We start from the raw sequence: 12498 nt of genomic DNA on the forward strand, positions 1-12498 counted from the left end.
GATTGCAGTGAACCTTTGGAGATCCAGGTTTGGAGCCGACCCTATTTACCCTCGTTGCCTCTCTGCTTTGGAGACTATTCAGCATTGCTTATGGGATTGCAGACAGGCGAGGATGATTTGGATGGGGGTAGCTAGGATTTTCAGTCACTTTGCCCACTCCCCATTCTTTATGATATGGGGCTCAATGGCTTGGCTTTCTCTTATAGGGCCTCAGGTATTCTATGAGAGACTTGACTCCTCTCGGGCCATTTCAATTCGACGTCATTAGGTTGAGTCCTGTTCGTTGGATGTGATACCACACCTTCCTTTTGTATCTATACATGCCTCTGTGGATACCTCTTGGGAGATTCTAGCGAGCATAGCATCCTGGCATATCTAGAGAGCCAGATGCATAGAGGCATTGGAGGGAACTCAGGTTCATCCCTCGCACACATTGGCTAGTATCTGGACAGACACCGTACATACCTTGATGGCCGTATGGACGAGTATGCAGGGAGACTCCCGTGTAGCCTCAGCTAGGAGGGCTTCTTTCTTCAGGGAATGGAAGGATTCTCCTTTCTTCTCTGAGACTCCTATAGGGTTGAGGTGGCACTTTCAGCCTTAGCCTTGGTTGTTTTCCATCTCACTTTGAGGGGGTTTATTTATCCTCATGATTTCATGATGTATTCCGCTTAGAGCTTGCTCTCGCGGGTTTTTTCTCTTAATAGAAGTCTCTTTCTTGAAAAAAGAAAAAAAAAGCCAAACTAGGGGTTAGGACCATATTGAATAACTCAACTAACCATGGTCAAGGGGGCAAAACCTCAATGAGGGAAAAGGTGTGCCCCTAACCTTATTATAACTAACATTGACCATTGTCTTAATATTTCCAACGATTTGGCATCACATGCACATGTTATTCCCTTGCATGCTATGCCCATTGTAATGGACAGAAAATACTAGAGGTGTCTCAAATTTTGTCATATTCAGGATGACTTTAAACATGGTTTGAAATCTGCTCCAAGTTGAAGCTCATATATATTGAAGACAAGATTAGTAAGAGTGTTTATTATGATTGAGGAATCAAGTTTTATTTCAAATGTCATGTTTAATTCTCACAACCTAATGTGTTGCACAAGTTATAATTTGTTCAAGCTCTTTACACTTGGTAGGTAAGAATACGTCTCGAGACATGCATTTATGATTCTCAATTTTTATTTAAAACCATTTTTAAAGCTAGTCTATTGGAAGAACTTCAATGGTTTTGGGCGAATGTTTGAGCGCAATAAGCAAGAGTTTGCTTTGAGCTTTAAAGCTGCTTTCCTATTCGTTGTTAAATTATACTCTATAAAGCTATTGCTTTGAGCGTAAATATGCTCTTTGTTAGGGTTGGTTTTTAATTGGTCCTTCCAGGAAAAGAAATATGTTTTAGTACTTCATTCAAATGCTCCTACTAAGCTTGTGCTTATCTTCCACGTGTTGTGTATCTTCATTTTCAATGTCATCTGCTTTTTGCTTGTTTGTTTGTATTTACATTGATGCTTGTCAGTACCTTGTGGAACTTCCAGGTTGATGCAGCTACCTTTGTGAAATTACTTTAAAGCAGAGCCTTGGGGAGTCCTTCAATGAATGGGCAGATGGATTGGTATTTGAATATGCAGCAGAGGAGCAGTGAACATCTAAACAAGGGGGAGATCGATCCTAGGAATAAAGTACCAATGATTGTACCCAAGGCTGGTCAGGCACCGTGGTCTTTTGCTGGTCAGGAATGGAAGAGAGGACATTTCAGTAACATAATGGGTGAACAAGACAAGTGTCTTCTTGGCCTAGAAAACTATTCAAGTTTGTCCTGGGCTGCATCTCATGACACGGCAGGATTTAATAACATATCCCATGGACAATCTTCTTTTTTAGAGTCTGATTTGTTGAGTAGGGCAAATGCATATCATATCATTGGTGAGAATGGATTGTCAAGTTCCATTGATACGCTATTACAAAGCAAGTGTAAGCCCCGTCACTTTTCGTTTTTCTTGGCAATTAACTTTTCAAAAGGTTGCCGTTTTAATTTTTATTTTACAAATGTGTTTGGAAATTTACTTTGTGAACTGTTACCTTGGGAGAGAACAAAATGAGTGATTGCCTTGAGTAAGGAGTGCTAGGAGGGCGCACATTAGTTTAAGGTGCTAATCAGAGGTGAAGAAATAAGGATATTCATCCATTTATACAGGAGGTCTATAATTGCATTACTTGATCACCTTTACTTGTGTATCTTTACTTCCTCTCACACATAAATGAGATAGGGTGAAAGTCCATAATTGGGTTACTATCCAGCCTAGGTGGAGAGTGCCCATCAACTTGCATACATTCAAGGGATTTTCCCTTCGAATTTAGTTGCCCCTGCCCCTGTCCCTGCCCCTGCCCCAACCCCGTCATTGTCCCCCCGGGATGGGAAGATTTCAAGCCCTGCTGCAGATTGCTTTTGTTTTCTTTGCCACCTATTTGTTTCAATTTGTGTTGATGTACACATGCCCTGAGCAATTTTTAAAGTAAGGGGGTTTCATTACAAGGTGGGCAGAATGTAGTAGGGTGTGAAGGTTACCGTAATGTTGATTGCAGTGTAAACGTCCCATTGAAAATGCTTATCTTACTAGATTTATCTTTAATCTGAAGTACTATGCCTCTAAAGACCTCTACATTGCTCTCTTTGCCCCAGAGGTCACATGCCTCAAGACGCACACGTGCATGAGACGAACACTTGGTTAAGAGCACCGATAACAGGGGGATTACAGACTTCTTCTACAAAGGAGATGAGCCACTTAATGGGCAACATTGAGCATGCAACTCTGATTCCAACATGCACATATGCTAGATTAGTCTGAGGACAAGGGCAAGATCAACAAGTAAAGGTCCCATCAGAGGCATTCTCATCGCCGTAGTAGGCGTCCCGAGGTCATCAAAGCATGCCAATGTATACATATGTTTGTCCTCTCCTTTCCAAATCAGAAATGCTTGGCCGCATTCATCCATGAGGCAGTCAGACATTGAGAGCGCCTACTTCGATCACAAAGACAGGAGGAGCATACCCTGGTAGACTCGTCTCATTGCAAGATCACTGAGTTCTTTCAGCCGGATCATACAAGCTCCCACTCCACAGGCCCTAGACGTGATCGAGATCCAGATCTAGTAACACGATAGCTCATGCCGAGGGTTGACACTGTTATGGATAAATTTGACCAAGGTAAAAGGCACAAATATATGTGTGTACTTGTATGTGTGGCAATAGTATAATAAAATATGGTGTGCATAGGGTCTAGGGTTGAGGTAGCAGGGCATGACCATGTGCCACCCTTCCACGTAAGAGGACCCATAAGGTGTGTTGTACATAATCCATGGTAGTTATATTATAAAATGTTAAGGTGGCATGGTTCCTCCATGTGCCACCCCTCCACATAGGTAGTCCCATGCCTGCATTTAGTGAGACATGGACCAAGGACCATGGGAGAAGTAATATAAAATAGGTGGAGATGGATATTATATTGGATTATTCCCTCCATGTAGGATAGGCCCATGTGGGGGGGTGTAGATAGTCCAAGAATGCAAGTTAAATAATGGGGAAAGTAGGATGAGGTGGCAAGATTCCTTGTGCCAACCCTCCACTTATTCTCCTAAATGATTGAACATATTATAAAATTGGGAAGAGACCAGGGAAGTATCTTAGACTTGGGATATGGGGGTTGATATATGTGGAAAAATGAGGCTAAGGGTTGTCGCACACAATTGAGAGTGCGTAACCGCCTAGCCCACATGGGAGACTTTTCCACACACACCATGCATGTGGGAGGATGCATTTATTGGGAGAGACCCCCTCTCTTGGCTATAAAAGGAGGGGGCTATTTCTTGATGGGACACGCTCATTCTTGTAAAGCCACCTAGCTAGTACTTTGATTTTTCCCTCCCATCGTTCCTTTCCAATAAAGCATGACTCTCTTTCCTTGATGTCTCCATCTCTACATTCCACCTCCCATCATGTACATGCTCCTCTTCCCCCTCTTCCTTCCCCCTTGTGCCATAGTCTCCCTCTTCATTCCCACTCGTCTTAATTCACATTCCACCTCCCATCATGTACATGCTCCTCTTCCCCCTCTTCCTTCCCCCTTGTGCCATAGTCTCCCTCTTCATTCCCACTCGTCTTAATTCCTTTTTCCTACCTATGTTAACGCTTCTTCCCTCACATTCCCTTTTCCTCCATGGCCCTCGAGAGTCGCTATGCCTAGCGTCTAGCTTCATGCATTGATTTCTTTTATAGTTAATAGAATTGGTGTGGCTGTTGGGATTGAAATCTCCACGGCTAGTGGCGTAAAATTCGTTACTCCTACGGCTAGGTGTAGTTTTGTAGTACCTTTCGTATGCGGTTCTCTGCTTCTGCGCCTGCAATTTGCGTGTCTTCTGCTTGTAGTTCTCTGTCTCTGCGGCTGCAAAACTTCTCAGTTTTTGCGTCATCCGTTTGCAGTTCTTGCACATCTTTTGGGTTCTTGCGCCTTCAACCTGCGATTCCTGCACATCTTTTGGGTTCTTGCGCGTCTTCTGTGCGGCGCCATGCGTCTTCAAAATCGCTTCTATGCATCTTCTGTGTAGTGCCATGCAAAACTGCTCCTGCGCATCTGCAACAGACCTAGCGTCCCCCCCGTCTATCTTCTTCTTCTCTTCCTCCTTTTTCTCTTCTCTTCTCCTCTCTTTTTATTAAGGAGTGGGAATTGAACCCAAGACCTCCCCATTCACAAAAGGAAGACTTACCAACGGGTCAACAAATAGGAAGTGATGAAAGTGTAATGATATTGCTTATATGGTGAAATCTCATGAACTGTAACTCTCTAACCGTAGGGAGTTTCCTCGTGTTGTAAAAAGCAAAAGTACTTCATTTTATGTGCTCTATTCATATCTGATACTAGATCGTAAATTTTGAACTTTTTCAAGTTCACTCCGTGGACGCGCGCCACACGAGGAGGGTGGATATTTATGCTACTTCTTGACGAGTTCAAGGATTTGGTACTTGGTTCTCCGTCCATTACGGCTACCAATTGGCGAGATCTCTTTCGTGATCTTCATATCGATCTTCAACAACTGATTGTACAATGCATTGTTCAAGAAGACAACGGGTGGGATGATACACCGTGGATGATTCAAGGTGAAGAACTAGTGATACACTGGGAGGACTTTGATTTCAATTCCACTCATTGTGCGGTGATCGAGCTACTTGTTGCATCGGAGATAATTAAAAGGGTGACATTCTTCAAAGGGTGGGATGTTTCCCAAGCTTGGGGGGAGATTTGACGCATCTGCCAATTAATTCCTGTGGATAAGCTCGTCTTGAATGATTTCTTCTCGATCTCATTACAAAGGTTTCTAGGGCTCGGCTATGGTTAGTAATATTTCGACCAAGGAATCCCTTTGTAACTAATCAACCCTTTGTGCCTCATTTTGAGCTTCAAGTTGTAATTCTTTTTGGTCTAAAGATAAACTATGAACAAAGGATTGCAAGTTTATTTGGTGCTGAACGTCTTGCTTAAGTATTGAATTCTCCCCACCCTCTTCTTCTACCTGTCTTGGACTACCGAGAAACTTGGGATGTCCGAATTTTAGTCTTGGTGTTATGACATTCTGGCTCCTCCAATTTGACGGCGCATATAAATCTTCGACCAAGGCTGCTGATGTGGATGTGAAGCTCACTTTACCAGGAGGTGAGGTGTATTGTTATAGTAAGTTTGCATCAACAAGTACTTGCAACCAAGCTGAGTACTCGGCACTCATTTTTGGGCTACAAAAGGCACAAGAACATCGCATCAAGCAACTTAAGGTGCAAGGAGATTCTCAACTCGTGTGTGAACAAGTTAGTGGAAGGTGGAAGGTGTGGAGCGAAGGGTTGGTTCCACGACATCAACAAGCATTAGAACTTTGCCAACAATTTGAAGAGGTAAAAATTCAGCATATTCCTCGAGCTCAAAATCTAGTTGCTGATTTCTTGGCACGTGAAGCTTGTACTTCAATCACGCATGAAACAAGCGGAAGCACCACCCCAACAAAGCCGTAAGCCACGAATGAGGGTGATCATTTGTAAGGAACGCAAAGGTTGTGGTCATCATGAAACTAAGTGTTGGGCATACTTGATACGAGTTTACGGACTTCGGAAGATCATCAAAAAGGTCCTCAAGGACATTGCTCAAAAGAAGGATGCCAGACCGCACACCCCTTGAAGAAATAGCATGGCGATTACAAGAACTAGAAGAAGCTGAAGGTTATGTGTAAGCTCTCCAACTGTTGACATTTGTCATGGCATTCTTGTTTGCCTTGATGAACAACCTCATGTAGCGATGTGTCTCTAATCCTCGCTTGTAAAGATGGATGCGATATCATGAGGGTTGGTCCTTTTAAGATTGTCTATGAGCTATTCTATGCTGAAGATTCTTTCCGTGTAGTATTTCATAATACACCAGTCACATCCTACCGTGTGCTTTGTGGATGTATCTTCACCTGATTTTCAGTTCAAGCTACCTCTTTTCATTGTTTGTCTATAGATAAGCCTCATTTCGTCTCTCTTTTTTTCATTTTTCAAGCATGGTTGACATTTCCGTGTTCTGTGGACGGGTTGAAGAAAATTCAAATGAGTATCTTGTGGTCTTTAAGCGCCGTTGTGTTTCTCTCAACTTTTTTACTAAAGATAGATGGCTGTTGGTTCTTCCCACATTTCTAGAGGGTTTGGCTAAAGTGTGGTATGAGAAGCATGCTGAAGACGTTCGCTAAAGCTGGCTAAGGTTGACAACATCGATGATTGAGTATTTTGGCAAAGAAGAGGAGCCGGAGAATGTGTACATGTATGTGGCAAACTTGAAGCAGTCAGAAGGTGAGACGGTGCGTCGATATGTGGATCGAGCGGCCGTGCTCCTCGACCGTTTAGTTGCCACGCAGGAGGACAATACCGGATTTTGAGTTGGAATGACTCAGCATGTGTTGGGCTACCTTGTAGCAGGAGCAAGTGACGAATTCCGCCTCAAGCTTAAATGGGAGAATCCAAAAACTATGGTGCTAGCACATGAGATTGCTCAAAAGTTTGATAAAGTTTAGTCTGACCCCGCTTCAAAGAAGACGATTGTCTTTCCGCAATCTCCTCAATTCTTGCAACAACCTGAGGGGTCCAACTCACCCCTTATCATGGATGTATCCACCGCCTCCACCTGAAATGTATGGTCCTCCCTTAGGTACTTACCCTCAACAAGGTGTATATCCTCACCCTCCACTTGGAAGATTTTCCCAGCCTCGTCCACGAGCCCTCCTCCTTCCTACTAAAGAACCCAAAGTCAATGACCTAGCCAAGGCCCTGAATGATTTTCGGCTTGAGATGGTGGGCATCAGAAATCAAGCTAATCGCCCTCCAAGAGAACGTGCCAATATTGTGTGCTACGAGTGCCGCCAGAAGGGTCATTATTGCACGGAATGTCCCAATATTCCAAGGGTGAATCTTCTAAGTGAATTAGGCACCGACAATTCTGACGTAGAAATCCTTGACCTCGGGTCGTACCACCTCGGACCCCTCTCCAAACCGTAGACCGGGCCGCCCCAGGAAGAAGGTGTCTTTCTCAGAGCCCTCGGATGCTGAGATGGCAGACCCACCAACAGAGAAGACTAAAAGATCTCGCAGGAGTAAGTGGTCGCCCTCGGATTTTCCTATCGGCTGAGGACAAGAAGACTATTCGGTCGTTCATGACCTTGCTCATCGGTCTTTGAGCATCATGCTTTCTCAACTAATAGCATTAAGTCCTAAGGTGAGACGTGAGTTGCAGCAAGAGCTTTAACAAGGAAGAGCAAGAAAAAGGAAAAGGTACGAGAGGTTTCTTCTCTCTCTGAAGAAATTGGTCCGCACTCGTATACAAAAGATGTCATCATAGATAATTGCCGTGTCAAAAGTGTGTGTCGATGGGGGAGCTGCATGTAATATCATGGTGTCCCGTATCATGAAGAAATTGAATTTGAAATGCACAAGGCGTTCCTCCACTCAAATGAAGGTAGCAGATGGTCGACGACTTGCCACCTTGGGAGTCATTGAGGATTTGCCCATCACTGTCAATGGGTTGACCACCACCGTTAATTTCTATGTGGTGGACATCGAAGATATAGGTAGGAGTTATCCAGCCATACTCGGGAGACCATGGTTGAGAAAGAGTGATGTAGTCAGCTATTGGAAGACATGACACATGTATTTTGGTGCTTCTAAGGAGAAGATCCCGGTGCAACCAAGTGCCACGGAATCAGAAGAAGAAGAGGAGCAAGACAGTGATACTCTCTCATCCTTGGTGTCTGAATCAATGGAAGAATCAGACAGATGGGAGTTCTCAAAGGAGGAAGTTTACATGATGGGGGTGTCTCCGACCCCGCTACTTGCAGAAAAGGTAATAGCTAGTCCTCAACAGCTTGAATCTATGCTTTCCCCTGACCTTACTCCGAGTGAGAAAGATGAGTTTCTAGAAATGTTCAAAGATTTCCCTGACCTCTTCGCAACTAGCTACCACCACCTTCGCCATGTGATTGCCATAGAACACAAGATAGAGCTGAAGCCTGATGCTAAGCCAGTGGCTTGGAAGTATCGGAGATTAGAACCCCTACAGACCGACGCTTTGCGCTCAAAGTTGCAAAAGCTTGTAGAAGCTGGGTTTATTGTTCCGGTTCACAATACTGAATGGGTTTCACCAGTGGTAGTCACCCCAAAGAAAAACAACAAGTGGCAGGTCTGCATCGATTATAAGTAACTCAATGCGGCCATCATCCTCTGCCCTTTCAAGACCTCATTCTTGAGAAGGTAAGTGGTCATGAGATGTACACTTTTTGTGATGGTTACTCCGGGTTTTATCAAATCAAAATTGCTGAGGAGGATGTACTTAAAATCACATTTGCCACACCTTAGGGGACGTTTGCATTCAAAGTAATGCCATTTGGCCTCACCAATGCTCCTGCTACGTTTTAAAGATTTATGCAGATGGTGTTTGCTCCTTATTTGGAGGTTTTCTTGGAGGTGTTTTTAGATGATTTTTATATATTCTCGGCACGTCATGAAGGTTAGATTGGCCTTCCAAAGAGTCAATGATGCGAATGGCAGCCTCAACCGTGATAAATGCACCATTGGAGCCACTCAAGCAGGTTAATGGGGCATATTGTCTCATCCAAGGACGTCAAGCCTGACCTCGAGAAGGTAGAAGCTATCCTCAAGCTCTTCCCGCCTCAGGTACGCTCATTTGTCAATCTAGCAGGATACTATCGCCGCTTCATTGATCAATATGCTACTTTGACGCGACCCATGACTATGCTATTAAAAGATGGGGTTGATTTCTCTTGGGATGAGGATTGTGATCATGGGTTTGTACAAATCAAGAGTGCTCTGGCTTCAGAACCCATTATACGCAATCTTGATTGGTCAAAGACTTTCTATATCAATCCTAGGTTTAATGAGCATACTCTGGCAGGTATTCTTCTCCAGCAAGGGAGGATCAGTTCATGTATCCCGTTCGATTTGCTTCTCGACAATTGCTCGAAACTGAACGACGCTACTCTGAGGTTGACAAACATGCCTTGTCTTTGGTAATCTGCATTGAGAAGTTTAAGCATTATGTGGCTGGAAAGTCCTTCATTATAATCTGTAGCAATGGTCTTGCAAAGCAGGTTCTTCAATCACCAAATCCCATGGGCCGGTTGGCCAAATGGTTGGCAGTTCTGCAAGAATATGATTTTTCTTTCAAAATCGTAAAGGGGGGTTGTTCCAACTTGAAGAATGCTTTGATAGATTTAGAGGAGTGTCTCGATCCTTGTAGCGGGCGGCCATAGAAGTTGGGGATCCCTGGTATGGTGGTATCTATAGATTTCTGACCGTTTTCTTCTTTCCTTCAAAAAGTACTAGCTTTGAGAGAAAGAAGATCCGCAAAGATAGTAGGCGTTACACTCTCTTTGATGGGGTGTTGTACCGTCAAGGCATGGATGGGATACTAAGACGGGCCATTGATGCAGATGAAGCACCTAAGGTATTGAAGCATTATCATGATGGATTTTGTGGAGGCCATTATGCCGGTGACTATATAGCTAAGAAGATTTTCCTTTTGAGTTGGTGTACAGTACTGAGGCAGTTTTACCACTAGAGATAGAGATTCCGGTTTTAAGATTAGCACAAGAATAGAGGATGACAGAAGATGAACATGTAGAGGCCAGGTTGGTACAACTTGAGAAGCTAGATGAAACTCGACGCCTTGCACTCCATCAAATAGAGATCCAAAAGAACCGACAAAAGGACCGCATGGATGCTAAGATTCACAAGGGATGGGAAAGATACTTTGCTGAGGGGGATGTTGTGCTATGCTATGATAATAGATTGGACTACCAGATGGATAAAAAGTTTCTTCCACTGTGGACCGGTCCATACAAAGTCATCAAGGAACGTAGCAATGGGTCTGTACAAGTATAGGAGCTGCATGAGCCATATGGCAAGAAGGTGATCAACAAGCGTTATCTCAAGCCCTTCTTTGTTCGTGATGGTCCCAAGCATGAAAATGCTGTGCATTCCCTGCCTGGGGGGGGGAACTGTTATGGATAAATTTGACCAAGGTAAAAGGCATAAATATATGTGTGTACTTGTATGTGTGGCAATAGTATAATAAAATATGGTGTGCATAGGGCATGACCATGTGCCATCCTTCCACGTAAGAGGACCGATAAGGTATGTTGTACATAATCCATGGTAGTTATATTATAAAATGTTAAGGTGACATGGTTTCTCCATGTGTCACCCCTCCACCTAGGCGGCCCATGCCTGCATTTAGTGAGACATGGACCAAGGACCATGGGAGAAGTAATATAAAATAGGTGGAGATGGATATTATATTGGATTATTCCCTCCATGTAGGATAGGCCCATGTGGGGGGGTGTAGATAGTCCAAGAATGCAAGTTAAATAATGGGGAAAGTAGGATGAGGTGGCAAGATTCCTTGTGCCAACCCTCCACTTGTCCTCCTAAATGATTGAACGTATTATAAAATTGGGAAGAGAGCAGGGGAGTATCTTAGACTTGGGATATGGGGGTTAATATATGTGGAAAAATGAGGCCAAGGGTTGTCGCACACAATTGAGAGTGCGTAACCGCCTAGCCCACATGGGAGACTTTTCCACACACACCATGCATGTGGGAGGATGCATTTATTGGGAGAGATCCCCTCTCTTGGCTATAAAAGGAGGGGGCTATTTCTTGATGGGACATGCTCATTCTTGTAAAGTCACCTAGCTACTACTTTGATTTCCCCCCCCCATCCTTTCTTTCCAATAAAGCATGACTCTCTTTCCTTGATGTCTCCATCTCTACATTCCACCTTCCATCATGTACATGCTCCTCTTCCCCCTTGTGCCATAGTCCCCCTCTTCATTCCCACCCCTCTTAATCCCTTTTCCCCACCTATGTTAACGCTTCTTCCCTCATGTTCCCTTTTCCTCCATGGCCCTCGAGCGTCGCCATGCCTAGCATCTAGTCTCATGCATTGATTTCTTTTCTAGTTAATAACACACAAATCATGCTTGGGGACATTCCCTCCTTGTTCAGAGTAGGAGCGTGACCGACAATGTCATGGTCACAGTTGTCAGACGTAGAGCTGTGACCAGGAGACAGTGCAAGACTATGCCCACAGGCAGCTGACAACATTCTATCTCTAGTTTTTTGCTCTCGCTCCCCCACCCTTGATGAGGAGGGATAGAGTGGACCACAGTGGTGACTTTGGTGCATATCTCATTTTGTGTTCAGATGATAGACTATTTGATGATGTTTACGATGTTAGTGACGATGGAGATGACTATTAGTCTGGTATGACTATGTAGATTTATCTTTTGTTTTTCTGTATGGGTTGTGATACTCGTTAATTGCTCCACCCTTTTAGCTTGCTTTTATCAGGTTTTTCACAGCCTCATAGACCCATCATCTTCCGAAGAGTTAAATAAACTCTCTCTCTCTCTCTCTCTCTCTCTATGTGTGTGTGTGTTTTGGATGGCCTCACGGTGGAATTCTTCTTGCAATACTGGGATCATCTGTTCCCTATCCTTCTGTTCATGATTAACACGGCTTGGGACTCTCAGTGTCTGCCTACCCACACTGGAAAAAAGGCTGCTCATATTATTTCTTAAAAGACAATTGTGTGAAACTTTGCTGATTGGAGGCCGATCACTCCTTTATTGGTTGCAAAGATGCTGGTTGCTCGCATTAAGTGTTGGAATTATCGCCATAACATGCGCTTTCTCAGCCAATAGGGCCACATTGGTGGCCTCCAAACTGTCTATTTTTTATATCAGCACGAGGAAGATTTTGTTGAGGCATGTGAGTACCTCTGTAGTGCCTTTGTGAGCTGTCCCTGTAGAGAGGGCTGCCATGGCTGTCTCCAAAGCTAGTTTGCCCCATGTGTCTTCTACTCCTGCTCTTGTAGGCATGGTGCTTCGGCCAATTAATAGATA

General features: G+C 44.0%; 1 protein-coding gene across 7 annotated transcripts in view; it reads left to right on the plus strand.

The window, feature by feature from the left end:
- LOC147890477 (protein MEI2-like 5) overlaps nucleotides 1-12498 on the plus strand; it is a 105194-nt gene that overhangs the window by 20597 nt on the left and 72099 nt on the right. For all 7 annotated transcript variants that reach the window (XM_087390346.1, XM_087390343.1, XM_087390341.1 and 4 more), the window contains one exon: nucleotides 1545-1980. In XM_087390346.1, coding sequence (XP_087246472.1) covers nucleotides 1602-1980 — 379 coding nt within the window. In that variant the 5' untranslated portion in view covers nucleotides 1545-1601. The remainder of the gene's footprint in view (nucleotides 1-1544; nucleotides 1981-12498) is intronic.

Source organism: Dipteris shenzhenensis, chromosome 19 (genome assembly GCF_047967505.1).
Source record: "Dipteris shenzhenensis isolate YYH24624 ecotype China chromosome 19, Dip_SZ_1.0, whole genome shotgun sequence".
Lineage (NCBI taxonomy): Eukaryota > Viridiplantae > Streptophyta > Polypodiopsida > Gleicheniales > Dipteridaceae > Dipteris > Dipteris shenzhenensis.